Genomic DNA, 26767 nt, shown 5'->3' with positions numbered 1-26767 from the left:
TGGCCTCCGCTCTCAAACACACATAACATGCTGCATTGCCCGTGTGTGTCCCTGCCCTGCGTGCTCTGCGTGAGCCCCATCCCTGCAGCCTCCGTGGAAACATCCCAGCATGACAGCTCCCCTCCCCGCCCCGCCCCCCTCCTTCGCCGGCCGGGACCTTCCGCTTGGTACGGTCCGCTCCTCCCCTCCGCTACGTCGCGCCGATGGTAGTTCCTATTGGGAGAAGGTCAAATGACTCCGCATGTCTGCCTCTGTGTACATTCCCGCTACGGCACACGCCTGCTGCTGAGGAAGCGCGCTTCCATCCACGGCCACAGCACAGCCTCCCGCCCGGTAGGGGGGACGCGTGTCCGAGCATCTCCTGCGGGACGTCGGCCATCCGAGCCTCTCTGAAAGTGAGTGGTGACGCGCCGCGCGTTCGCCGAAACCGAGCCGCAGTTGTTTGGATCGATGTTGTAGCGTTGGTCCGGGCCGGTCCGGTCCGCTCCGTCTCCTCGTCGAGGTTTTGGTGTTTGCAGAAGAGTTGCGTTTCCGTGCAGCTGGTGGACCTGCCGCGTTAAAAATAGTTCTGGATGGGAGGGGAGGAGGGGGGATGCTGCTGGTGGCTCAATTAAAGGTGCGTTAAAGTGACCTGCCGGCTCCCATCCCTGCGTTAAAGCGCGAGAAAGTAGCCTGCAGGAACACGCTTAGGTATAAGTAGACTGACTCAATAATGCAAAAAGTAAATGATGCAACCAACACGGGAGGAATTAGAAATAAAGTCATCCTGATCAGGGGCGTTACAGCCCCCTTTTCAACCCTTATACACTGTAGGTGTCTTCAGAAGTCGGCGCTCTAAGATGGAAAGTTCTCCCAAACTGAAGCTCTGAGGAAGGCAGGCTTAATGAAGTGAGTCATCTGAGTGAGGCCAATAGCTCCCCTCCCCTGCAGAGTAGTGTGCAGCTAAGCCTATTACAGCATTGCATAATGATATGAGGTATAGTCCCTTAAGGTGCAGAGTGAGCTGCCTGCAGGGTTCCATGGCTGGAAGCCTGGATGTGTGTGTGTGTGTGTGTGTGTGTGTGTGTGTGTGTGTGTGTGTGTGTACGTTCAGGTTCCTTTTTAATCTCTCATTATACCTCCCCCTAATAAAACATCCCAGTCCAGAGAGAGGAGTCGGGTTGTTCGGAGCTGACAGGAGTGGAAACTGGATCACTCTTCACCAACTCACTCTGCTGCAATATTCTGCGAGGTAGTTTGCTCAAGGTCAGTGAGAAAACGAAGGTTGACGAAAGTAGAAGGAGCTTTAAGGGTGAAGTGAGGCTTTATTATTCTTCTTGATGAGGTATAAGCTGATAAAAGGTTCGTCGATTTGCTGCAGTTTGGGTAGATGCATCTCTTGGAGCAGGGATCTGCAACCTGCTGCTCCGGAGCCCCAAAGGGCTCTTAGGACTTCCTCAATGGGCCGTGATAATTGTGGCTAGGAATTACACCTTTTTTTTATTTTATTATATCTAATCAAATATATAATAAAAAATGCTGGGTTTAGCAGATTTTTTAGTTTTTCAAGGAATATTTAGAATAAGCCTTCACAGCAGAATGACACTAAAAGGACCAGTCATGTGTTTTAGATTGTTTCTTGTCATTAAGTTGGAAACAAATTTTCCACTAATATCAAGGTACAGAAGAATTTTTTTTCCATCTTCTTTTTGGAAAAGATTTATGCTTTTCTTCATTTTAAAATGGTAGAACTCTTTAAAGAATGACAACATTTTCTTATAGTAGATCTTTATCAACATTTATAAGTGACCTTTTTTTCCCCCACAAGGTCGTACAACATTTGCAGCTTTGAAGTAGTTTTATTTAGCTGGGCTGAGAGCAGATATGGCCCTTTGGTTTGTAACAGTGGCAGAGCCCTGCCTTAGATATTCGCCGTTCTGAGGCTTCATAGCCAATTTTCTAATCACTGACACAGCTGTGACCTGTCGGGGTTTTTTTTTGTTGTTTTTGTTTTTTGCTGCTTGACGTGACAGGAAAAAAAATTTTTTTTTACCTATGATTAAAGCCGGAGTACCAAAAATAATAGCATATAATCTCTTTCACTCCAACCTTAATTTGACTGGAAGATTTCCAAAAGAATGCAATCATTTCCAAATTCAGCACGTTCTGTGACAGACGCCATTGGACTCTTCAAAAGGATCAAACTGAGCCAAATTTCTGCATTTTTGCTCCGTTTAGCTCCTTTCTGTTTTCTGCTGCTGTCTGTTGTGGAGTGATACAAAAAAATTACTTCATTTGACTTTTTTCTTGACAAATCCTCTGTATGGGTCTGTTATTGAGTACTCAAGGAGGAAACGGTAAAGAAATAATTTTATATGCAGTAGTCTTTCTCTAGTTATTGTAAAGGTTTGAATCCAGCATTTTCCACAAGAGACGACTCAGAAGGATAAAACTGGAGCAGCTTTGCTGTTTCTCTATCAGCCTTCCTGTTATCTGTTAAACGTCTCACTCTCTCTGGCAGCCTGAGTGAACCTTGTCTCGACGTGTCATGAGGTTTCTGTTTTGTTTGCGTATCTACTCACACCTTCGAGCTTTCACTAACTTTAGTTGACTCATCTCCACTGAAAAGAACGTCTTCACACAGTAGCTACGTTTACATGGGCTAAAGTAATTGGAATAAAGGGCAGATCGGGTTAAAAATGTGTCATGTGAACAAGGCAATCGGAATATTGCGAGCAGATTCAGCTCAATCAGAATGAAATTGTAATCCGAATGAGAGGGGTGGTTTATGCCGATTGATAATCTGATCGACGTGCATTTAAACGCTTGTCAAAAACAAGTTATTCCGAATGAGGCAAACTGACCTGACTGCACATGTGTGCCCGACGTAAACGTGACGTATTTCCGCTTAGTTGGGTGTCGGAAACATGTGGGGGAGCAAACCTGTCTGCGCTTCCAATACAACCTTTCTATTTGAAACATTCAAAGAGCTCAAAATTGTTATTTATTCAGCAATGCATATTTTATTTTTTATTTTTAGGGAAATTTGATACATGCGCATGTTAGAATGGTTCTATTTTGAATAAAGCCAGTTGCCTATACATGCCCATATGAAAGGGGCAGTCTGATTTCTTTCTTTCTTTTTTTTTTTTCATCCAAATATATTTCACTCTGATTGTGAATACCAAACATAGCTTGTGTCAGCTTCCACACTGGACACTTTTTTTTTTTTTTATTGTAGGTGTGATCTGGTATAGGGTTGACGAATGATGTTTGCTGATCAGCCCAAAGATGGGGTGTCCTAAGTTTCCAGATTAAGCTGAAAATTGACAAATTTTTAGGTCACCAGCCGAGTTCTTGGTGCACATGAACTTATTTATGGACCATATTGACTGGTGGACGAGTTGATCCTTCTGGGAACATCATTTCATCAGCAAGTTGAATTAAAATCTACTTCGTAAAGATGATTGGTTAGTTGTTGTTGGCGTTTTGCACCCTGAAATGACGAACCTACCGAAGGAAAATAAAAAAATTGTGTCTCTCGCCAGAATAATACACTCATTCTTTCAGCTCTGTGAACTTTAGATTCACTTGTTGAGTTCTTGTTTGAAATATCACAGCCGTAAAGCTTGGAGGACACACACACACACACACACACACACACACACACACACACACACACACACACACACACACACACACACACACACACACACACACCCCTTGAGTAATAGCTGTCACGATCAAATTATGCACGGCGCCTCCGGCTTTGATTAATCCCTCCCCTTGCCATCATCAGTGTGTGCTTGCTGTTACCAATTGATTACTGCGTGCTACTGATGAAACTGAACTGGATTCATGTAGTAGAAATAATTTCAAACACGCTCCTTTAGAGGGAACAAATGCAATTCGTTTTAGAGATTTTGTAATTTATATTTCATGTGCATCTCTGAACTTTTTTTTTCAATTAAAAAAAAATAATTTTTTTTTTGATAAGCTGAACCCGTTGGAGACCTCAGTGTCTGTTGTCTTCAACGCTCTGCAGACGTGTCGGTTTGCAACAGATGCAGCTGCGCTAAGCTCATGAACGCATCGCCACACAGGTAAAACCTCTGTGAATGAGCAAAAGAAATGTCAAGTTGGCAACAACAGAGCTCACGTGTTGCCAAGCTCTGTTTTTAAGACACATTTTGAGCAAAGTAGATGGCGGTTTTTTGAGAGTATTTTTTTGGGTAGGGGTGGGAGATTATGAAACAAAATATCGTCTAGTGAATGCACGCTTTTGTTCTTAAATGATAAGACATGAACAAACCAGCGTGATGCATATTGGAATATATGTAAGGCTCTCCTTAGATTTTTTTTTTTTTTTTTGCATCAGATAGACCAGATGGAACAATAGCGCTTGTAACAAGCTGCTTCTAAGACTGACCGGTACCAATCTGTGCCTAACCCTGAACTGAAGATGTTCTGTAGAAGTTGTCGCCTGGAACTCAAATCACTACGCTCCTGATCCCAGGGAGCCGAGTAAAATGACGGGCCTTTAAAGAGCTGGGCGAAGAATTCAGATGAACTCATCTAATCTGACATTAGAGCTGCACAAGTTATCACATCGCAGTCGTCTCACCACCAGCATGCGCCATATCACAAAGGGCTGCTTTGATACAGTATTTGGTGCACTATTGCATTTTTCAAGCTATGGTTTCATGCTTTGAATGCTAATATTAGACTTTGACTGCCCTTGATGCCCACAGCTGATGTAGAATGTATTGGTTAAGTTGCTGAAGCTGACAGAGTGGTGGGGATTTTGTCTCAACAAAAACAAAAGACAGTAGAGCGGGGCGATTACAGTTCGTAATGTGATTGCGGTATTTAACGTTGGCATTGTGTAATGTTGCAACCCTATTTGGTGCACATTGTTGTATGAAGTTTAGCAGTCGTATGTAGAATCTGGTTGTTGTGCATTTGAAGCCTCTGAACCTTTTGCCAGAGAGCAGCAGCAGCTGAGGGAGTTGTAAAAAGCCCGTATGTAGCTTATAGAGTTACCGAAGGCCTGAAGAACAACAAGGACCGTCTTGAATTTGTTGATTCCTGTGCTAATTTGATATCAAGGACTTAGCTTTTTTTTTTTTTTTTTTTTACAATTTGTTACTATAGAGATTGTAGAGAAAGATTAGAAAAGGACCAAATGTTTAATGTGTCTTTGAGACGAGATGCATTTTTCCTTGACAAAACATCTACGTCCTGTTTATATCTAGAAAAGCTTTAAAAAGAAAATGGGGGAAAAAAAGAATTGATTTGGGATGCTAAAAAGCACAGCGATCATGGCTGATTTGTTGTCTCACTTCCATCTGTGTGATCTTCACTGCTTTTGTTGGGCTGTCTCTCTGTTATCCCACAGTCTAATCATGATAATCTCCAAATGGGCTTATGGGGGGATGAACGTCCTCTGCGGTCTTCTCAAAAGAGCAGGTGAAGAATAAGTAAGGTCAAGGCTGAGCGGCAGTGGGACATGGCTTACTCAGTGGTGGGCCACTCCTGGTTTTGGTCCGTCATAGCTTTACCTACATGCAGTAAACAGCTCCATGGAACTGGTTGGAGGATTAGAGGATTTGCTGTGCTAAGCCACAGGAACCCAGCCCAACGACTCCCTCGTGTCTCCTCCTCCCTTGCTGTTCAACAATCCACTCTCCTCTTTCCTCCCAGTTGTCCAGAGCGTGGCCATGTGACCAAGATCAGAGATCATATGGATGGGATAAAGGAAGTTGGAGGCAGACTTGGAGCTTTCATGGAGTGATTAAATTGGTTTGCCCTTCGATTTAGTTTGAAAGCAGCGAGTTCACGTTTTTCCCAACTCTGCTCAGGTTACCGTTTTCAGACAAAAGTGCAGATTTTACACAACGTGTCATGGAAGCCTGCTGCCAGCCACGTGCAGAGAGGTGGACGGTGGACGACACGCTTTCCGAGGGCCGAGTCGTGGAGCGTGGGGGGGTGGACGACACGTTTTCCGCGGACAGAGTCGCGGAGCGGGGGTATCCATGTGTTTTTTCCATGCCATTCACGCACGCGCGAAAGCGCGTGTTAACGTCACTTTTTTTTTTTGTTTTTTTTTTGTTTGTTTTTTTTTTTTGTTGGAATGTTGGCGTGGCGGTAGCGTGACTTTGGCGTGGCGGCTGCCACGCCAAGATAGCGCTGCGGGAAACACTGAAATCTGACCTGGCCCCATCAGTAGAGTTAAGCAAGCATTGCCTTTAGTTCCACTTGGAGACAGCCTGAAAGCTAATTGAATCACAGCAAGGGGACGGGGTCATTGTTGACTGACAATCCACGGGCGTTTGTCTCTGTCAGCCTAATATCACACTGGAGAGTCTCGGCAGAGAGCGGTCCCCAACCCGGCCCGGTACGTGCCTTTAACTCAAACTGACAGTGCCCCAGTCCACGTACATACCTTGCCACCAGCAACTCGGCTGGAAAGCTGAAGTTTTCCTTTTGTTTATTTGACTGTCGTCATCATGGACTGATGACATGAACTGAAAAAGCAGCAGATCATGTTCCACAGAGGGTGATCTCCTTGAAATGGACCCCAGTAGTCCGCTTGTCTGTAGTGTCAGTTCTTGTGACTTGCTATTGTAAATCTGATTCCCGCTGGTTCTTTTCTGTAATTCCTGGTTAACCCAATGAATGTTACTTACTTTGTAAGTAACAATCTTTTATCGTTAGTTTAATTTGATCACACAGTGTCGTTTCTTCTCTTGGCATGAAAAGACTGAACAGTCTTTATCAAGGCTAAAACGTAGATACTAACTGTTCATTTTACGTGAACTTGAAAGTGTTTTTTTTTTTTTTTCAACCTTTTGTCTTTTTTACCCACTAAAGGGGTCGTACATACCAGGGTCAGAGAAATGCTTTCCTTTTCTTCATGAGGCAAAAAAAATAACAACATACTTTGTTCTGGCTAGAATATTTCATTATTCATTAGAAACCCAACTACCAAGCTCCTAGGAAGTTCTCACTGGGTCCATCCAATGCAGCATACATCGGGTAAAGACAAATATATAAAACTAACATTTAGGGATGAACTGACAAGGAAATCTTTTTTCTGTACCTGAGAGTGAAAGATACACAAAGACCCTAGTCTAATGCAAGAATAAAATCAATGTTGTGTTTATTCTTGAAAATGTTATTTTAACGTATCACTTGAATATTATAAAATTCACAAGTTTGGGTTTCTCAGGACAGCACTTATAATATTTTGTTCAATTGAGCTATATGGTGCACAGTAGCTGCATACAATTATATTTGCCAATGTAACAAATGCAAACCACACCTTCAGTTTTAGGGTTTACAAACATCAGTAAGAGTTTATCAGTTTTCATCAATTGCTATGCGGTAATTCCCGAAACCTACTCAACACATGCTGTTGCAATCATCAGTAAACTCACATCTCACTCCTTTTCCTGATTTATTTGTCTTTTATTTGTGGCAGCTTGTTGAAGTGTTAAGGCTAACTATAACGTGTTTACTCTATTTTTGACAAGAGAGTTGAGTTGTTGATAATTGAGCTGGTAATATATTTCGATCTGGTTCCAGGTAATCGTGTGCAAAGAGAACTGAGGACAAGTTGTTTTGCTTCACAAACTTAGTGCTTTGCTTTAAAGGCTGCAAAAATGAATGACTAATGTTTCAGCTGTACTCAGGGCCCTAAAAAAAATGATAAGCCAGTGTGGCTTATTGTCAGCAAATTTAAATAGTCACATTATAGAGTTGATTGAAGCCTTGGTCAAAAACTGAAACTCATACGTTTACAAGCATAGACAAAGATCGTTGAGGATGTGACCCGCAGACTGAAACCAGCAGTAATTGTGCTGGTTGTAGGAAGAAGTTCGTACTTAAATGTGCATGTCCCTCTGTCCAGCGGGTAGGTCCTGCATCCAGTGTTCTCCAGAAAACAGATGTTGGAAGTGTTCGGAAACCCATCCCTGTTCCCTGATGTCACTGAACAGAGGATATTTTACAATCTACATTTGCTAATGGCCCATTCTTGTCAGCTTAAATAAAAATACCAGGTTAAAGAGTTCAAAACCCAATTTTATTTATATAGCACCAATTCACAACACATGTCATATCAAGGCACTTTACAAATTCAATCAAATCATCCAGTCATATTGGTCAAAAAGTTTCCTATTTAAGGAAACCCAGCAGATTGCATCGGGTCTTGACAAGCAGCATTCACTCCTTATGAAAGAGCGTAGAGCCACAGGGGACAGTCGTCTGCATTGTCCATGGATTTGCAGCAATCCCTCATACTGAGCATGCATGAAGTGACAGTGGAGAGGAAAACTCCCCTTTAACAGGAAGGAAACCTCCAGTAGAACTAGGCTGAGTGTGAACGGTCATCTGTCTCAACCCACTTGGGGTTAGAGAGGACAGAGCAGAGACACAAAAGCACAGAAGCAGGGAATACAGTATGAACATTGGTGTTCACAGAAGTGGAAGCTAAAGCTGCCGATCGCTCAGATTTGCCTGAAGAGTTGATTGACGTGAGTAAACGTCCTTATTAATACTGTGATAATAGTTGTAGCAATGGTCTTCTTAGCTTCTACAGTCTTAAGTACAAACAGCATTATAAAGGGATTGATTAACTGATTGATTTTTACCTTGATGCCGTGTCCCCGTTTCTGTTTATGAACGGGAAATTCGTTTCTCCATGATGTTCTGACATGAGGCAAGCCAAATTTATTTGTATAGCACATTTCAGTACAAGGACAACGAAAAGTGTCTTAGGCTCTTAGAGTTGCTGTAGATTAGTTTATTTAACTTATAACGGCTGGTCTTCGATCACGTCGAGCTGGTGCTTTACCATGAGGCGTTTCAGTGGTCAGGCTCGGTCCTGAGTTATTTAATTTTGATTTAGTAGTCGCCATCTAGCTTTCTGATAGCTCTGCGGTACTGCTGGTAGATGGTGCCACGTATATCTGCTCATCGCGCCTGATGAGCTGGTTATTTTTAGGCTCAAAAAGTACTATCAAAACTCTATCTGGATGGATGCTTGGAGTATATAGCCTTATTTTATCATAATCAACTGGATTTTGGTCTTTTTGGCATAGGCATATAATGTGGCTATGTACCTTTTTTTATTTTTTTTTTATTTTTTATTTTTTTAATTTTTTTTTTACCTTAAAATTGTATATTTTCTAAAAAAATAAAAAATAAATAGTGACCATAAAATGTTGAAATGGAACATCCCTTTTTAATGCACTGTTCTGACAACAAATGCATAAATCAACTTTAAACAACCGATACATGTAGCGCTGTTGAGAAACACTATGGTAGGAAAATTTGACAGGGTAGCTTGTTTTCTTAGAACTCCGACCTACATCTCAAATAGCTTCTGTAATTTATATTACTGAGCTGGAAGCAGATCATTGCAAATAAAATCCACCACAGTTTTAAATTTTGAGTTGCATCAAATGTAGTAAAAATCAATATATTTTAGATAAAGCTTGACTTTGACTACCTTCTTGATTTTCTGTTCAACTGTAGGAAAAACTAAAATTGGAAACTTGGAACACACTTTTTTACTTAAAAAAGGCCGTCAACTCTTACCTGTTGCAAATTCTGCAAGTGAAAGCTTAAAGTTGATGTCAGTATAAAGGCACCATTACTGCTAATAGATGTTTTGATGGTAAATTCAGACATGACAAAGGTGTTGTTATGCGTTTCGGACAAATGTTTATACTGGGATATTTTATTTGCCTGTGCTTTAAAGCATTTATATCAAAGATCGCATCAATTAAACTTGCAGATGTGGCTGGTTTTATCCTAGACATTTAGATGAGATGCCTTTTGGAAGATAACATGCAATACCAATAGCCCAACACAAGTCTGGGAGTCAGAAATGACAAAGATGGTGTCTATTCCCTGCACCTTAATTGACTGATCATTACCATAATGGCATTGTGTTTCCTGCCGACCAGTTGTGACCCTTTATTAACTCAGGAAACAGAATGCAATCAGGGCCGGTAAGTGCCATCAGATCCAGCCAAGGATAGGAATTGAGAAGAGAAAGGGGAGATGAGGGGTTTGAGGGGGAGAGACGTAAGCAATGGAGAGGTGCCGACTGTGGGACAAACAAGGGACAGCAGTGAGGAACAGAAGGGAAGATGAGTCATATTACTGCAGCACACCGGGCTCAAACTGAAATGTGAATGCAGGAACTGCACTAAGATTTTGGTTTAGTCCAGCATGGATTAACATTTGTCTTGGCAAATGCTCCACAGTTTCATCTCAAGGAGGGGCTTGTGCTGAGCTCCAAGAACAAATGTTCTACCTATCCACTTCTCCGGATGCAGGAATTATGAAAATAAAAGCCCCACATCATCCTAGTTATAAATAGAGCAGAGTTGTTTCATTTGAGTTAAACTTTAAAGGTAGGCGGACTGGCATCGCCTAAAATATCTAGCCCTGGCAACTGTATCGTTGTGGCCTTTGCTGGCCTTTTTTCTTCTGTGCTTTCCTGTATAACAGTTTCCACTTTAACTTCATGCTGGGCCAGCTAATCCTCCCATAAATCAATACTCTTCTTCTACCGCTCCATCTGCTTTTTCCATCCAAGTGTCAGCTCAGCTCATATCTTCATTCACATTGTTGGCTTGTTTGTGACTGTTGAAGTCTAAACCATGCAACATTATTGTTTACATCTGGAAGGATTAGATGTGTGTACAGTGTTTTTACATTTCACATTTTATCATATTACAATCACAAACTTGAATGTATTTGTGGGGGGGTCGTGTATGACCATTTTCTTCCATTCAATTCCCATTTATGCAATACTTTGTCGATCTAGCTCATGAAATGCCAGCAAGGCACTGCATTATATAACATGCTTAGCTCATCATTGCATTCTACGAAGTAGCTCTCAGAGTAAAAAGCATCCTGCATCTTGTTGTACTGTGCACTTCACTGGCACCTCGTTGTTTTTACAGTCGGCGGCTCTGGACACAGAAGTCTTGTACCAAACACAGACGATACCTCCTGATCCATCTGTGAGTCGGACGGATTCGCCTCGATCCATTACATGCTCGGATGCTGATGGTGTTTGTCAGCATGCTCTGCATGGCCAGAGACAATTAAGCTGAAACACAAGGTTGATTTAATGAAGCCTGGCAGGAAAAACATCCTCAAACAAGTTTTGCCTTTGAGATGGAAGCCAGGGGGTGAGCACGGCCGTAGTGAGGCTTCACGGAGTAACGATGAAATAAAAAAGATTAAAAAAAAGCAGGTGAACAAAACCAACAGCGTATTCCCTTGAAATAACCAATGGGTTTTAGTCCTCTTTTTCTGGGGGATCCCAGGACATTTCCAGGGCAGTCTCATCAGCTAGTTTTGGGTCTCCCTCCTGGGTTAGCCTCAGGAAACCTCTGATGGGAGATGTCCTAGAAGCATTTCAGATCAAAAACTAAAACCTTTCGGTGCAGAGGAGCAGTAGCTCTACTCCGAGCTCCCCCCCAGGATGATGTTGTTTATTACCCTCGCTCTATGTCTAAGGTCAGCAGCAGTACCAGGAAGCTAACTTCATTCACTTGTATATTTTTTCTCACCCACATGATCATGATAACAAGGAGAGGACTGGAATGTCGAAGAACCAGTTAATCAAGAGCTTTGACAGAACGTTATCCCACAGGATCTATTTGATTAGGCGCCTAAAGTTTATAATGCTAAATTCAACAAAGGTTCTGTTGAAGATTTAGAAGCTGGCTTTTTAATTTGCTTTGGTAATAAGGACACACTTTAAAAGAATAACAGAGTCAGGTTCTGTGGGACAGCCAATGGTTGGGGTAGGAGGTGGGAGACGGTGTTTTTACCAGTCTGGATGAGAAACCCATTCCTGTGAGAAATTAGATAAAATGTTGAAGATGTAACTCGTTGGGAACCACTGATGCCAAACTAGCTCCTATCTTCCCAGACTAAAGTTCTGACACGGCGACGCTGGATCTATAAAACAGTAAGGGTTACCACTGCATACAAGATAATTTAGCCGATAGCATTGTTTGCTTTACCGATTGACTTATTCGGCTGAATGCTGTGGCTTAGCTTGTTTGGCTCGTTCCCTGTTTGATCATGGAGCAGATCTCTTGCAACACAGCATGTAAAGCATGAAACCAAGGACAGTTTAAACACAGACAAAACACTTTCAAAATGCCAGAAAAACATTTAATTGCAATAATACTGCAACTTTTGTGACAATATTCATTATGGTAACCAATACTTTAGATATAAACTTAAAGGGGACATACCAAGAAAAAGTTACATATTTAGCTTTTAAATAAATGTTGTATACAAAACAAATGTGTGTTAGAGTCTCTAGGAGCGTAGAAAAGTAGTGTCTCCAGGTGCTGCGTAGATATCTTTGTTTGGGTCATACTTTTCAATGTGTTTAGTTTTGTTCCCTATTACGATACTTTTTCCAGCTAACCAACTTAACAAATCTGCCGTTTTTATTTCTGGCAGCAATTTTGCTCTCCAAGCTGAAGTTTGTTGTTTTCATCCTCCTCTCGCTCTGGCTCAGACTCTGGCTCAAAGATGTAAGGCTGGATGAACATGTATTCCATTGTTGTATCTTTTTAATTAATAAATAATCAATAAAAGGTTTTTGCACTGCTAGATAGTCATATCTCTGTTATTAAATCACAAATATGGCCGAACGGGGTGGAGTGGAACTCTGTGTGACATGGTCATGTGGACGGTCTTATTTGCATTTAAAAACACAGAACCAATACAAGTTGCTCTGAGGCACACCTCAGAACAGGGGTAAAAGAGAGGAGCTTCTTCTGCGGTGGCACATGCTCTATTTGTATGTCAGTAGAGGACAACACATGTACTCCGCTGTACTCCTCCCCTTGTGCCTGTTCTCTGTCTCAGTGGCATAGCAAATGAGGAGCTTGTGTGTCGTCTTTGAAACCCATCTTTTAAAATACCACACCAAAGAAAGCTGCGAACCAGTTGACATAGTGTTGGTTAAATAGCCTGCCAACACAGTCGGTTCATTTGACCTTTATAACTCTAGTGTTAGAGAAACTACAATGCTGTTATCAAAATCGTTAATGTTTGACCCCAGAGGCAGGTGCTAAATATCCTTGAATATGCTAGATGTTGCTGTGAATGCAGTGTTAAATGTAATTTTTAATTTTGTTTGCCTCTTATACCAGCTCTTGTATAACTAGCCTTGAATTATTAACCCCTGCGATTCCTGTTGGCATCCTGACAGCAACCATGATGTCATGGTGAAATCTGACTGAAGTTATTGAAACTGAAGACGTTGTGGGGAAAGGGACACTGGATCACATGAGTAGCTTTTGTTTTCCTCAGCAGCTTGACGGGTGTATCCCTGTCGGTGCTTGATTGGCGGCTGAAAGCTGGCCGATTCCCAGCAGGGGAAAAAGAGACAAAGTAAACAAACATGCTGAGTTGGTTAGACCGTAGATCTGAGCAGAACTGACCGCACCAGCATCTTAAGTGGGAATGGAGGACAATTTCAATGTCTTTGCATGTAGTTCATGCAGCAGACAATATGTTGAATTATTATTTTCCTATCTGTTTTGATTGCTTACACGTTTGTTTCTCATTAATAACTAAGGGTGATCCGAATGAGTATCAAGGCTCCTGCATCTAAAAGAAAATTCAGGTTGCTTTAAATCCTAAGGAAATCTCTGTTTGGGTTCCTGTTAGCCTAACAGAGCTCACAGGATTTCCTCACATTTTCTTATAACGCCACAGAACCATGGATTAAAAAGAATAAAAAAAAGAATCTGCCTGTAAAACGATGACTGGAGCCTGGCAACATTCTAAATAAACGTTTAGATAAATTCTGTCCTTAAAGTTGTTAGGAAGCTGCGTGTGCCAACACCGACGGAAAGGGTTAAGAATAAGGCCCTCAGGGTATTTCACACTCTGACGTGATGAGCTGGTGTGGACTGCCGCTCACTTGGACGAGAGGATGACCGCAGACGTTGGCCGGCGTCGGTGCTTTAGTCCCTTCTCTTCCTCTCCCTCTGTCCCTCCACTCATCTCATTACCGACAGCAGAGGGTGAGAAGTGAGGCCCGTATAGACCTCTGCATTAATTATTGAATCCTATCTTCTTTTACCTCGGCTCCGCCTCCACAGTCCATGATAACCTTTACATAAAAGAGCGGAGGCCAACTTGCGGGCTTCATGCAGCAGAAATGAAAGCGGCAAAACGGCCTCATTGGGACTTCATCTTTCAGAGGGCGTGCTACTTAAATGGCCTGTGTGTGACATGTTTGCATTAGACAATGCTCCCTGTTTTTTAATTACGTTTTGATTGTTCCAGTCGAGCCTCATACCCAATTAATTCCATTCAGCTTTAAATGGTGTGGCGAGGTAAGGCAAATAATTATTAAAAATGCCATTTGACTCCGCGCATTGTCTTTGCTTGTTAGCTGAGCTCTGCGCCCGTGCCACGTCCACTCAATTTGAATCGCTCAGTTTGAGGCCAGCTAATGGAGGCTGAGGAGGTCAGTGCGGCCGAGGCTTTCGGACAACTGGAGGGCTCACCGTGATGCTGAAAATCTCCCAGTCCCCCCCCCCCCCCCCCTCTGTCCCCTGACCCTGCCTTTGTGCTGACTCTGTGTGTGTGTGTGTTTGCTTCCTGCAGGTTTGAAAAGGCAACATCAAAACTCGACCTCCCAAAGCCCCCTAGCAAGAGAAAGAAGACGCCGGCAAGATGTTCAGCACCAAAAGGTCAGCGCAATGTCACTTTTGATCTATTCTTGTGTATGCATAAAAAGAAATCTGAAAAAAGTCAGCAGAGATATCTGGGAGTTAGAAAGAAAAGGATGGTAATGGCTGATATCGCAACTCGACAAACACATCAGAAGCAAAAGGTAAGAGGTGTAATCAGGTCATAGTACAAAACACACGGTGTGTTATGTAATATGAGACCCACAGATATATGCACCTGCCGTATTGCACTAAAGGTTAGCCTTCAAACATAAGCGTGAATATTTTCCTTGAACCTTATGCAGGATGTTTTGGTAGTCCAATGTACAAACCTGTGCATTTTTAATGCGGCCCATGGTTGCATACATTCTACATGAATGATTCATCAGTTTGGCTTCTCTACATGTTGACTGCAAGCTGTTAAAGGTCACGTTGTGTTACTGGTGGGGATGCAACATGGACAGAGGGGGAACCCAAAATATAGGCGGTAAACAACTAGCCCTGGACATGTTGGGCTTTGATGATAAAATAAAATTACATATTTGAGAATAAGCATCAACGTTTTTTTCTTTTCTTTTTACTTTCTAAGGTGCATTTCTTTCTAGAATAAATTTATTCTTTACTTATTTTTTTGAAGGAGGAAATTGGAATCCTAGTTTTACAATCTAATTTAAAATGGTACAACTTCAAGGTCTAAACCAAAATAAAGTGCATATTTTCATATTTCTTCGTATTGCCCTGTAACGTTTACTGTTTTTAAAAACAATGACCAAGTTTGCTAAGCAATGAATTATTTCTGTGTTTATCACTGATGTAGCTGGCTTCCTAAGCAGAAAATGTCATCCTTTATAATAAGCGACCAGGGGTGTTTGGGTCTGATTGAGAATTTGTCCTTAATTTCACATTCGTTCTTAACAGTAAAAGATTTGTTGTTGGAAAAATTGAAAAAGTTCTCACATGCCGCATTATTAAAAATGAATGAATACAGTAAAATTGTTCAGTTTATTGCACAGAAGTAGATTCTTTCTAGATAAAGAATAATTGTGCATGTTCTTTAGTCTTTTACGTTACTGTGTTTGTTTTTTTTTACCACCACTCATTGCCAAAATGAGGAGATATGGGGTTGCTTAAAGTCACAACCGATGAGAAGCACAGTGTTATTCCTAGTTTATGTGTCGGACCCCGAGGGTTAGGTTTAAATTTTTCACATCATCTTACATTTTAGTGACAAAGTGTTGTGTTTTGTTTTCCTGCTCAGATCTGTAAGCGGTTTAACATTATAACCACATTTCATCTGCCAGGAGAGTTCAAAGTGTTTCACATCCGGTATCCTCGACAAAAAAATAAATAAATAAATAAATAACTGAAACATGAGGAAAAGTAAGGGAAGTCCTGATCGGGATTTTCAGATTTCCTGTCTGATGCTATAGCAAAGTCAGTGCCGTGTATATATTGCAAAATAACACACTGTGGTAATTCGCTTTACATTATCTATTGTAATTGTGTTTAACATGAATGCCACCAGGAGGCAGCAGAAAATATTTCCTACAGGTAGATGTGTTATCCCAGCAGGAGCTTTGAGAGAAAGCCATTTGTTTGTAACACTGTATATAAACCTATTTAAACATATAAACTCCTGCTGGTGATGTTTTCATCTAGAGCAGTGTGCTACCATGCCTCCTTTCTATTTTGATATGAGTTATTGATCATTTAGCAAGTTTAATTGTGATTTCAGGAAAGAAAAATAAACCTCCAGAAAACTTTTATAGCGGGTGTTTCATTTGCAATGTCCTGGTCTCTGGTGAAAGATGTGTTCACAGTTCACGAAGGAAGTCACATGACATGGCAAACTGCAGCACTCCATACGGTCTCTCTTTTAGTGGAAACATCACTGTAAAGACTTCAAGCAAAAACCTAAGTTTATCAGACCATCAGTTGCAAATCATGGGCACAATGAACACCATGATTTATTTATGTATTTTATTTAGTTTTAAAGGGCCGGCATTGCTGAGGGATGTGTAAGTTCAGTAAGGGAGCACAGTAGAGGCAGCGTAACAACAACCGGTATCTGGAGTTGTTTATTCAAGGCCTTTGATACGGATCTTCTAAATAGCTTAAAAGAATACTTTAGATGGGATCAGAACAATCTTATTTGAAATACAACAATTTATCAATAACAAAATTATTACATGTGCCGTTTTTACACAAACTGTAAGGTTGCTCCTCCCACATGGAAGTGAACCCAAGACCGATCTTACCCCCAAAAACAAAGACGTTAGTGGCGCCGATAGTGTAGCTCTGTGCGCAACTATGAGGCATTTTTGCCTTTTCTATCAACATTAAAGCAAAAAATACAGCGGGAATACATTTTCTAATGAGTTGTCAATGTTATTTCAAGGTAACCACGGACAAATAAACATTAAAACCCACATTTAAAAACCCGATATGTTAGTAGATTAAAATAGTTATTGCAGACTGCAGCAGATGTTTTTAAGCTGCTATCGAGCTATCCATGCCAAGAATTTACAGTGAAATTCTGTATTAGGAGTGTAAATTTGACTTATCACTGAATATTAAAATGGGAGGTTGCATGCTTTTATCCCTCGTTTACATTTTTCTAGACTCCTTTTTAAGGTTTTGGGAAAGGGGGCAAAAAAACTGTATTTCCCCATTTAAAAAAAAAAAAAAAGCCAGGATAACATGTGACTGAATTATACTTTCCTCACTGACAGCGTTTAACCATTTTTGAATTTTTTTTTACTGATGTCTTTTAGCTAAATCCCTCTGACAGCAATGTGTTAATGTAAAATCCCGGCAATGTTGTTGGAGCTAAAGGCTCTGCAGCTCATGCAGGTAAGGGATGTTTAACTTTTAGGAAAAATTGCGATTGCTGATTGGTCAGTTACTGACGAGCCTCCAGGTTTGGTTGACAGGCGCCGCCATGTCAATCGTGGCAAAGAATCACAGAAAAGCCAATGTCTGACTCACAGCAAGATGGTAATAATCATCTTTATTTGTCATTGCAACCTTTTTTTTGTTTGTAGATTTCAATAAAATGTGTCCTGCAATTAACCCATCCCCTAGGGAGTAGTGTGCTGCCACGATGCAGAGTGTTCTGGGGCTGATGGGTCTTGTTCAGGGACCCAGGGCGGCAGTCGGGGGAGTCAAACCTGGTCCCAGGTTGGACTCCTTGGTCTAGCCACTAGGCCGCTACTCCTCTATCAAAAAGCTGGATGATTCCTTCTCCAGGAAAAGGCTGCAGTATTCAGCCCACAGTGAGGTTAACCCTACTTTGCAATCATGTTCAGGAAAAAAAAACAGCGAGCCAGAGAGCAGCGTCTTTCACTTTGACATGGAGAACGACCCACAAGTGAGAACTTTGGTACTGAAGGTTAGTTGGATTTTCACCCCAGTCACTAAAGAGTTTATCATAACGCCCCATCCCCATCCAAACCAGTACCTTTCAGAATGTCTTGTTAGAATATTTTTATACATCTTGACTACTCACAAAGATCTCTCCATATTTTCTCATCTCTACCTGGTGCATTTAAAACTTCGTTCAGAAGTTACCTATACACTGGTACTATATTGATTCCTTATTCTTCCAGAGTTGCACTTTTCAAAGTAACCCACCGAGTTCAGCCCTTAGGTCAGCATTAAAACTTTGTTGCTGCATTAACAGTATACAGCTTCCACGGGGAAAGGGGAAACGTAAATGTATAATAATGCGATGCTGTCCCGATGCTGCATCCCTTTAGCCGTCTCATGCTGCTGTGTGTAATCATCATACAGCGTGTGAGGAGATGATTAAACCATGCCGGGCCTCCATCTTTGGGGAGCTGTGTCAGCACAGTCGATGACACAGATATGCTCAGAATGACTCTGTTCAGCTGCCATTTTCAAATGCAAATGCTGAAAAGCCTGTCACCTTTTTTTTTTTTTTTTTTTTTTGCTGATCAAGTCACAAAAGGACAGTCTCTGTCATCCAGAGATTGCTCTGCAGTAAATCTTTGTAAATGAGGCCTCTCTTCTTTTTTTTCTCTTTTCAATCGCTCCCTCGAGTCACAACACAAGTATTTAAAAGTCTTTTGGTAAATTTGATTTGAACATCCTGACAATGTTGGAAAACATTTGGTGTAACTTAAGGAAGAGGGTTCCTTTGTTTAGCCCTCTTTGACAGAAGGTGCTGTCTCGCTGTTGTGGATGAGCTGAGGGTTCTCGCTGCATGATTGTTTATTTCTACATGTGTTCCTCATAAAACTAGGACACTAAAAATCCACTATTAATACTCTGCAATTTCTGAACATTTATGACATGACCGAGTCTGATTTTTATGGCCTCTTTAATATGCCAGCTCCATTAAAACCAGCTGCACATCCTGTTAAAGTTTTAAGATGGTAAAGATGCAGTTTTAGGCATGGCTTGTGAATTTTTCTTGTCGTTTTCACAGATGTGGGGGGCCGTGTGAAGTAGTTAACGTAGAAAATTCTCATGCACCGATCAGAGAAGCTCTCACCTGCCGATGCTGTATTCATTTTATTCCGCTTTAGCTTTAAACTTATTCTTTTACTTTCTGAATACAATTAATATTTTTCTCAACCATAAATTGCTTGTATTAAAATAAATGTATGTTTTATTTAAAAACCATCCCAAAGTTACAGCATACTTAAAAACCTTGTAATGGAGCAAAAACTTGCTTCATGGGACAGAGGGAACTGTAAAATACTACAAAGAACACAGGCATACCACATTTACCCCTTTACAGGTCAGACTATATTTCTAGACCTGTCACAATAACGCATTTTGCTGAACGATACGTTTTTCAAAAAATTATTGTGATAAATCATATTGTTGTCATTTGGAGATCTTGTTCAACTAATATGATAACGGCATATTAACGCAAGTATATCGTCACGACCTACTGGCTCAGACAAATTAAGTGGGGGCGGTATTTGGTTTAAATCCAAAAAACATCCACCCTGCAGTGGTCGTGTTCGCCTTTGACACCAATTTAGTTCAGTTTGTTTTTAAACTAGCGTTTCTCTGACTCTACCTCACCAGGTTCTCATGTTAACTTTGAGGATGAGCCTACCTGACAAGCTGGGTTTCCCCACACAGTATTATAACCCCCCCCCCCCCCATAGTTTCAACATTTGAAAATATAATCTATACTATTCAATTTTATTTATATAGCACCAGTTCATGAAACATGTCTTCTCAAGGCACTTAACAAAGTCAAATTCAATTCATACAGATTGGGTCAGATTATACAGATTGGTCAAACATTTCCTATCTAAGGAAACCCAGTTGATTGCATCAAAGTCCCGACAAGCAGCATTCACTGCTAAAGAAGCGTAGAGCCACAGGGAGAGCCATCTGCATTGTCCATGGCTTTGCAGCAATCCCTCATACTGAGCAAGCATGAAGCGACAGTGGGAAGAAAAACTCCCCATTAACGGGAAGGAAAAACCTCCGGCAGAACCGGGCTCAGTATGAACGGTCATCTGCCTCGACCGACTGGAGGTTACAGAAGACAGAGCAGAGACACAACAAGAGAGACAAAAAAGCAAAGAAGCAAACATTGATCCAGTAATCTGTTCTACATTAGATGGTAATAGCGAGTGATCTGTCTTCCCTGGATGATGTCAGAGTTAACAGAACGCCAGACCAGGTGTACCTTCTATGAAGAAAAAAGAGAGAGGGCAAAAAGTTAAAAGCTGAAATGACGACAAGCAATGCATAATTGAAGAACAGTAGAAATCAGTAGAGTGAGAAAAATAGATCCTGATGTCCTCCAGTAGCCTAAGCCTATAGCAGCATAACTATAGATGTAACTCAGGGTAACATGAGCCACTCTAACTATAAGCTTTGTCAAAAAGGAAAGTTTTAAGATTATTCTTAAAAGTAGACAGGGTGTCTGCCTCACGGACCAAAACTGGGAGTTGGTTCCACAGGAGAGGAGCCTGATGGCTAAAGGATCTGCCTCCCATTCTACTTTTAGAGACTCTAGGATATACTATATGACATAAAAACATTTTTCAACATTGTCTCACATACCATATCTTTCCGACTTAATATTCAAGTTGGTTTTACGTGATGTGTTTTTATACATTAAACTGGTAAGTCATTCAACTTTGTAACTATACCGGAAACTAAAAAAGCCTTTTTGTCATAATCTTTATTTGTATTCGAAGCAGAGGTGATATCCCACCATCTACGTGAGAGAGCAGTAGGTGTTACACAACTCCTACTGTAGAAAATATTGTCTCAAGCTAAAGACAAAGTGATTTAGGAGTTGGTAGAAATTAGGAGTTATACAGTTTACGAGTTGTAGACGGTCCTTCGTATCTTTAAATAAGTATTTTGCATATTTATGGCAGCTGGCCTTACTGACATCAGTCTCTGTTTGACCCCTTGAACTCTGAGATTTCCCGTAGACTGCCAACCCAGCATGTCCCGTGATGTATAGAATTAGACTTTGAAAAAGGACGAAACAAGGTAACTTGGTAGAAATGTGTTCAGCTTCGGCACCCCCCAGGAACAGCTCACATGCCTTCATTGAAAATACAATTTCCAATTTCTAGAAGCTTCTTGCACGTTTTTTGTAGTTCCTCGTTTTGGTCTTGAAATGGCTCCATGATAATAAAACCTTTGACTTGGAGTCTTTTTAGATAGTAACACCCTCCTCACTGAAGTGTTTTCATGCCAGTGTGTGTGACCCGCTTATGGGTTCATTCACTGATGGTTTCCAACCAGCTGTTGACCCATCATGGCCAGCCAAGAGTGAAATTGTCTGGTTTTGTTCACCAGCTGACTTCTGTTTTAAAATCCTACCTGTAGCTGAGGAACGGTTGTTTTCTTTGTTTTGCATCGCGCGCATTTGCATTTCTGAACCGTGCGAGACATGCATGAGGACAAGATTATTATGAGTCTGCTGCTTGTGTCCATACACACAGACAACCATATTAATGGTGTCAGATTTAACTCTTACAGCCGTGACCTTGGTAATTCAGACCCTGCTGTTTCTTTCCTTTTTCAAATCTGGATGGAGTCACAAACGACAAATAAGTGTGAAACTTGAGAAAGAACATGCGTTCTAAACGGGAGGCAGCGTGTCAACCGCGAGCTGCTCCACCCTCCATGACATCCTCTGCTTTAACGTCTGAAGGGAACCTTAATTCATGGTCCGTCTCGCCACTTTGTGAAAAGCAGCATACTGAAAGAGTAATCACAGCTGCCTTTTTATCTGTCATGTTGTGAAAAGAGTAAGTCACCCTCCGGAATGAATAGCACATCTGACCTCACTGCTGTTATATGATGCTTTTTGTTTTAGTTCATGTGAAGCAGGAAAAAATGGCAGTGAAGCCATTTATGTGCTCCTTTTATTGTTAATTAAGGTTCTTCATCTCTCCAATGCAAGCACCGACTTACATTTTGCTTTAAAAACATTGGGAACTAGTGATGGGAAGCTGTCAATACCCTGTTGTGCTTTTTGGTTTTAATCGCCGTAAGAATTTTGTTGCATTGTGACGGCAATAAATCCGGCTTGAAGCCTACTGACCCCAAAGACTGAAAGCAGTGTTGCGATTGCTACGTGTAATGTTTTCTCCACTGTTGGTTCCACCTGGGCAGTAATGTAAATGTCTTTTAACACATGATTAGCTGCAGTTACTGTGCCGGGAAGACCGGACAGATTTTTAAATGCTTTCTATAATAATTTTTATCGCTATCACAATAAAAGGCCCAAAATATTGTGACAAACGTTTAAGTCGATCTTGCCCATCCCATTTGGGAAAACCCTGATTGTGTTGCCAAAATGGCACGGACCCTAAACTGGAGCCCTGCATTGGGATCCCGCATGGTGGGAGTGGGCAGCTTTGGGTGGCAAAATTATTTTTAAAAGGATGGCGAGTATCACTGTGGTTGGTAACACAATAAAGACTGGAGACATGAGGAAAAATAAATAATATAATTTAATAATATAATCATTAAATTGAAAAAAAATACTTTAATTCAAAAATGGATGAATAGTATCTTAAATCGCTTTTATGGATTATAATATTCTAGGGCTGGGCAACGATTAAAATCTTTAATTGCATAATTTGCCTGATTAATCATGATTAATCGCATTGTATTTACAAACTCCATAAATGAATTCAAAAGTAGTGTAAAGAGCACTTTTATTTTAATGTTCTGCTGCCATATGAATAAAATTGTTGTAACATTTGTAGCACTTATCAGTAACATATTTAGTGTAAAGCTCAACTTAAACATGTAAAACAAAAAATAGCAATAATAGTAAATTAAAGCTTATTGCCACTGGCAGGAAATTCTCTTTATTGGGAAAAAATCTACCAAAAACCGGCAATTTCTGAGGTAACAGCAGGGAGCAGCATTACCATTTTATGTTCAATACCAAAGTGTGAAGCACAAAAAAAGGTCTACAGTAGCTATCCACTTCACCATTACATTGGTTAGCTTCTCTGAGTCATTGAATTGTTTGGTGATGTCTAGAGTGTGTTTGGCATTTAAGTGATAAGTTTCTGTCATATTCATTGCTGGAAGAACTTTAAACTAAAATGCTTGCTAACTCGATATGCGTGCATGTTTATTTGACGTTAACACGCGTTTTTTTGTTGTTTCTTTCTCGCGTGCCCCCCCGCTCCGCTCCGCACAAAACTTGTTCTGTTCGCCAACTCACCGCCTCGCCTAAGCAAATTCCTGCGGGAAACACCGCCTTCCGCATGTCGGCTTTGTTTTTTTCCGGCCAGCACCTTTCTTCCTCTTTGAATCTGAGGCTGGGCTGACAGCGAGGTTATTGGCGCATTATTGCCACCTACTGTTCTGACTCAAACCCCTACACCGCAGCAACAGACCTTCACAAAATAAAAGCATGTGAGCAACATGCGTTAATGCGCGTTAAAGTAAATATCGCCGTTAATAGTCTAATGAATTAACGCAAAATTAACACGTTAACTTTCCCAGCCCTATAATATTCACAATTTCATCCAAAGAAGTAAAACAAATCACTCAGAACATGGGCTTTGAGGTTGCCCTAGCGGGGGGGGGGGGGGGGGGATATATCCCCCACCTGGTTTGCAGAGTGGGAAGAAGATTGCTCCTTCAATTCAGGCTCAAAGTCCGTAGATACAGAAACGAGAGAATACCTCAGCGCTCCGCTGTGAGACAACACAGTCCCAAATCCATGAGTCAAAGCATGCGAGGCTTATTCTGCGTGTGAGTCCAGTCCGTATCAGAGAGAGCATCCGGAGAGAGCGGTGTCTGTGAGCGTATTCTAAAAGAGACCAGTCTCTCAGCAATATGCTCCTTCTGGACAGTAACCTCAAGACAGACAGCTGTCCCAGTTCCGTTTAACTGTTGCTAATGTTGTGAGCTAGTTGTGGCGTTCTGAGCCATCGTTTTGTGTTGCTGCTCAGCAATAAAGAATATATGATTTATTCTGCTCTAGTTAAACTGCAGTAAAACTTTCAGTGGGTAAACATTTGTTGAATTGTGCAGCGCATAAAGTGGTGAGGGTGGGAAGGAACAACGGACACAGACGGTGGGAGCACAAGTGCGGTGCGAAAGATTTTTGAGAACTCTCAGAACCAGGGTTGCCAGATCTGACTGCCAGTTTTCAGCCCCAACACGGCAATTCCACCACCACCTGATGTTAGAAGCATGAAACTATTACACACATGATGATAGACGCGCCATAAGCACCGGATGGCACTAAAGCAGAGATGTCCAAAGTGCGTTGGAAACTTTTTTTATTTTTAATCAGGGCAACATTTTTACAGACAAGTTACAATTTAAAATGTTAGGTACAATACAAAGCATTTTTATGTCACATCTATCCAAGGTTTTTTACTTAAATCCAAAATTTGGGGTACCAAAATATACTTTGAATTAATTTATTCAAATTGGCTAAATAAAGTGTTTTCAAAGAAATGGGTCTACAGACCCAAATCCTTTTCTGATATTACTAGACTATTCATTACTATGAATCTTTTTTTTTTTTTTTTCGTTCCCAAAACAATTTACAAACTGGATTTTAATAAGGCAAATGACCTTCGGATCTACAATAATTTGCACAATCCTTTCCAAAAGAGAAGCTGACTAATTTGTTTGTTTAAAATTTAAAATGAAGTGGGTTTAAAATGGGTTATTGTACACTCTCTGTCCTTTCTATGCCAACTTATTTGCTGCAGTTGCAGTCACAATTCCTGTGCATAGATGTTTGTTTTTGTTGCAACCGTCAATGGAAACTCTTTAACATCACACCCTCAATGCAGTCTTTTTGATAATGATGGTAATACTTTATTTTTAAGTCATTTTTAATATCTTTTTAATCTTTCTATTAAATAGTCACCACAAGGGATCACCATGCTTGCAAGGGATTGCCATGCTAATAGCACATTCATTTGCTTGATTGGATGCTGTAATCTGTAAGTCTCTAGTTGGATGGAAAATAATGACTGCATGTGCTTTTTTTAACATTCTGTGCAGGATAGTATGCACAGTAATGGTGTTATGGTTTGGTAATGTATCTGCATGATGTTAGCATTACCAAATGAGTCATAACAATTTCAAGATACAAAGAAGAAACTTTTATTTGTGATGCCACATACTCCCTAATTGGTCCTTGATAAACTTTCACTGCAATGGTCTGCAGCTCTGACACCTTTAACACTGATCTGTGTTTCATTGTCACCATCTTTAATGTTATCTCTGTTAATCAGTAAATCTCACATTAATTTTTTCTGTGTCCTGTCAGGCAATGTAGCATTAAGAATTGTTGTTTAACACCAAAAAGAGCCCAACAGATTTTACTTTCACAAGTGGAGCCTTACTGCTTTCGCCATAGTTCTCCACTTGAATTATATATGCAAGAAGCTTTATTAGAATTTATGCTGGGACTATTTCATGTTCAGTGGACACTGAAAAGGGAAGGTAAAAGAGGAAAAAAGGAGAGAAACAGATGACTCAAACTGCTAAAAGGGAGAAGAGGTAAAAGAAAGAGGAGAGGAAATGAAAGCACAATGACATTCTCTGAGTCTGCTTCTTCGCCTGCAGAGGGAGTTATAAAAAAAACCCAGTAAAACCAACCGATAAAGTATTAAAGGTACAAACAACCAACGCCTTGATAACATCACTGAAAAATATACTGTATTAATTAATTACATATATGAAGTGACAACTAAAGATAATAAAAGGGTTTTCTGTATAGAACTGAATCTGTAAGCTCCTGAATCCAAGCCTCTGTATGTGTTAGTGTGTAAGGTTTATCTATAAGAAAAAAATAAATCTCACATTCAGCCCTGATGCAGTCCCACCTGCATACCCGTCCTTGACTCTGAGCTGCTGACATCAAGCGGCCTTGCACTTGACTATTTATTTATGTATGCAGAGGAAAAGGAATTGTGTTTGGGGAGCGTAGTGCATGCTGTGCTCCATTAACCCCCCCCCCCCCCAAAGGTCTGCTGGTCCAGTCATGACGTGCAACCTGTGACCTTGACGTCATACGCCGACTTCCCCCTGAACTGACCTGGGAGGGTGTTGCCCGTTTCAACTAAGGGTGATGCTCCTTAGTTTAAATTTAATTCAGCTTATTTATATAGCACCAATTCACAACATAAAATGCAAAATTAAATTTTATATTTTATTCAATTCAAAACCAGTTTGGAGTCAAACACACACATTGCTATTGATCCGATGTCAAACACTGCTGTCAAGTTCAGTTTGGTATACAGATTGGTGAAGAAGTTTTCTAAGGATACCCAGCAGATCGAGCCATTGACTCACAGCATTCACTCCTGGATGAGCGTTCTGCAGTTATTCTCCAAGTGCCGTCTCACAGTCTGCTGCAGCTGTCTCATCCTGAAACCCCCGCCTGCAGAGCAGAGAGAGCGGAGAGAAGAGCTACTTTGTTTTCACATTGCAAATGTAGCCCGTTCTGTGGATTACAAAGCGGGATAAAATATTATATTGTTTAAAATATAGTCTTTTTTTTCCTCTGAAACTGTTGCACTAAAGTAATTCCCTGAATT

The 26767-nt window shown here is 40.9% G+C and overlaps 1 protein-coding gene across 2 annotated transcripts in view; it reads left to right on the top strand.

Annotated features, from left to right (window-relative positions):
- The first annotated feature begins 228 nt into the window (after nucleotides 1-228).
- The window catches only part of oxr1a (oxidation resistance 1a), a 214533-nt gene continuing 187994 nt past the window's right edge, over nucleotides 229-26767 (top strand). Inside the window, exons 1-2 of one of the 2 annotated variants that reach the window (XM_036129399.1) lie at nucleotides 229-395; nucleotides 14653-14738. In XM_036129399.1, coding sequence (XP_035985292.1) covers nucleotides 14722-14738 — 17 coding nt within the window. In that variant the 5' untranslated portion in view covers nucleotides 229-395; nucleotides 14653-14721. The remainder of the gene's footprint in view (nucleotides 396-14652; nucleotides 14739-26767) is intronic. The other variant, XM_036129408.1, reaches the window with a different exon arrangement.

Source organism: Fundulus heteroclitus, chromosome 3, assembly GCF_011125445.2.
Source record: "Fundulus heteroclitus isolate FHET01 chromosome 3, MU-UCD_Fhet_4.1, whole genome shotgun sequence".
NCBI lineage: Eukaryota > Metazoa > Chordata > Actinopteri > Cyprinodontiformes > Fundulidae > Fundulus > Fundulus heteroclitus.
This window is presented reverse-complemented; position numbering and strand designations above follow the sequence as displayed.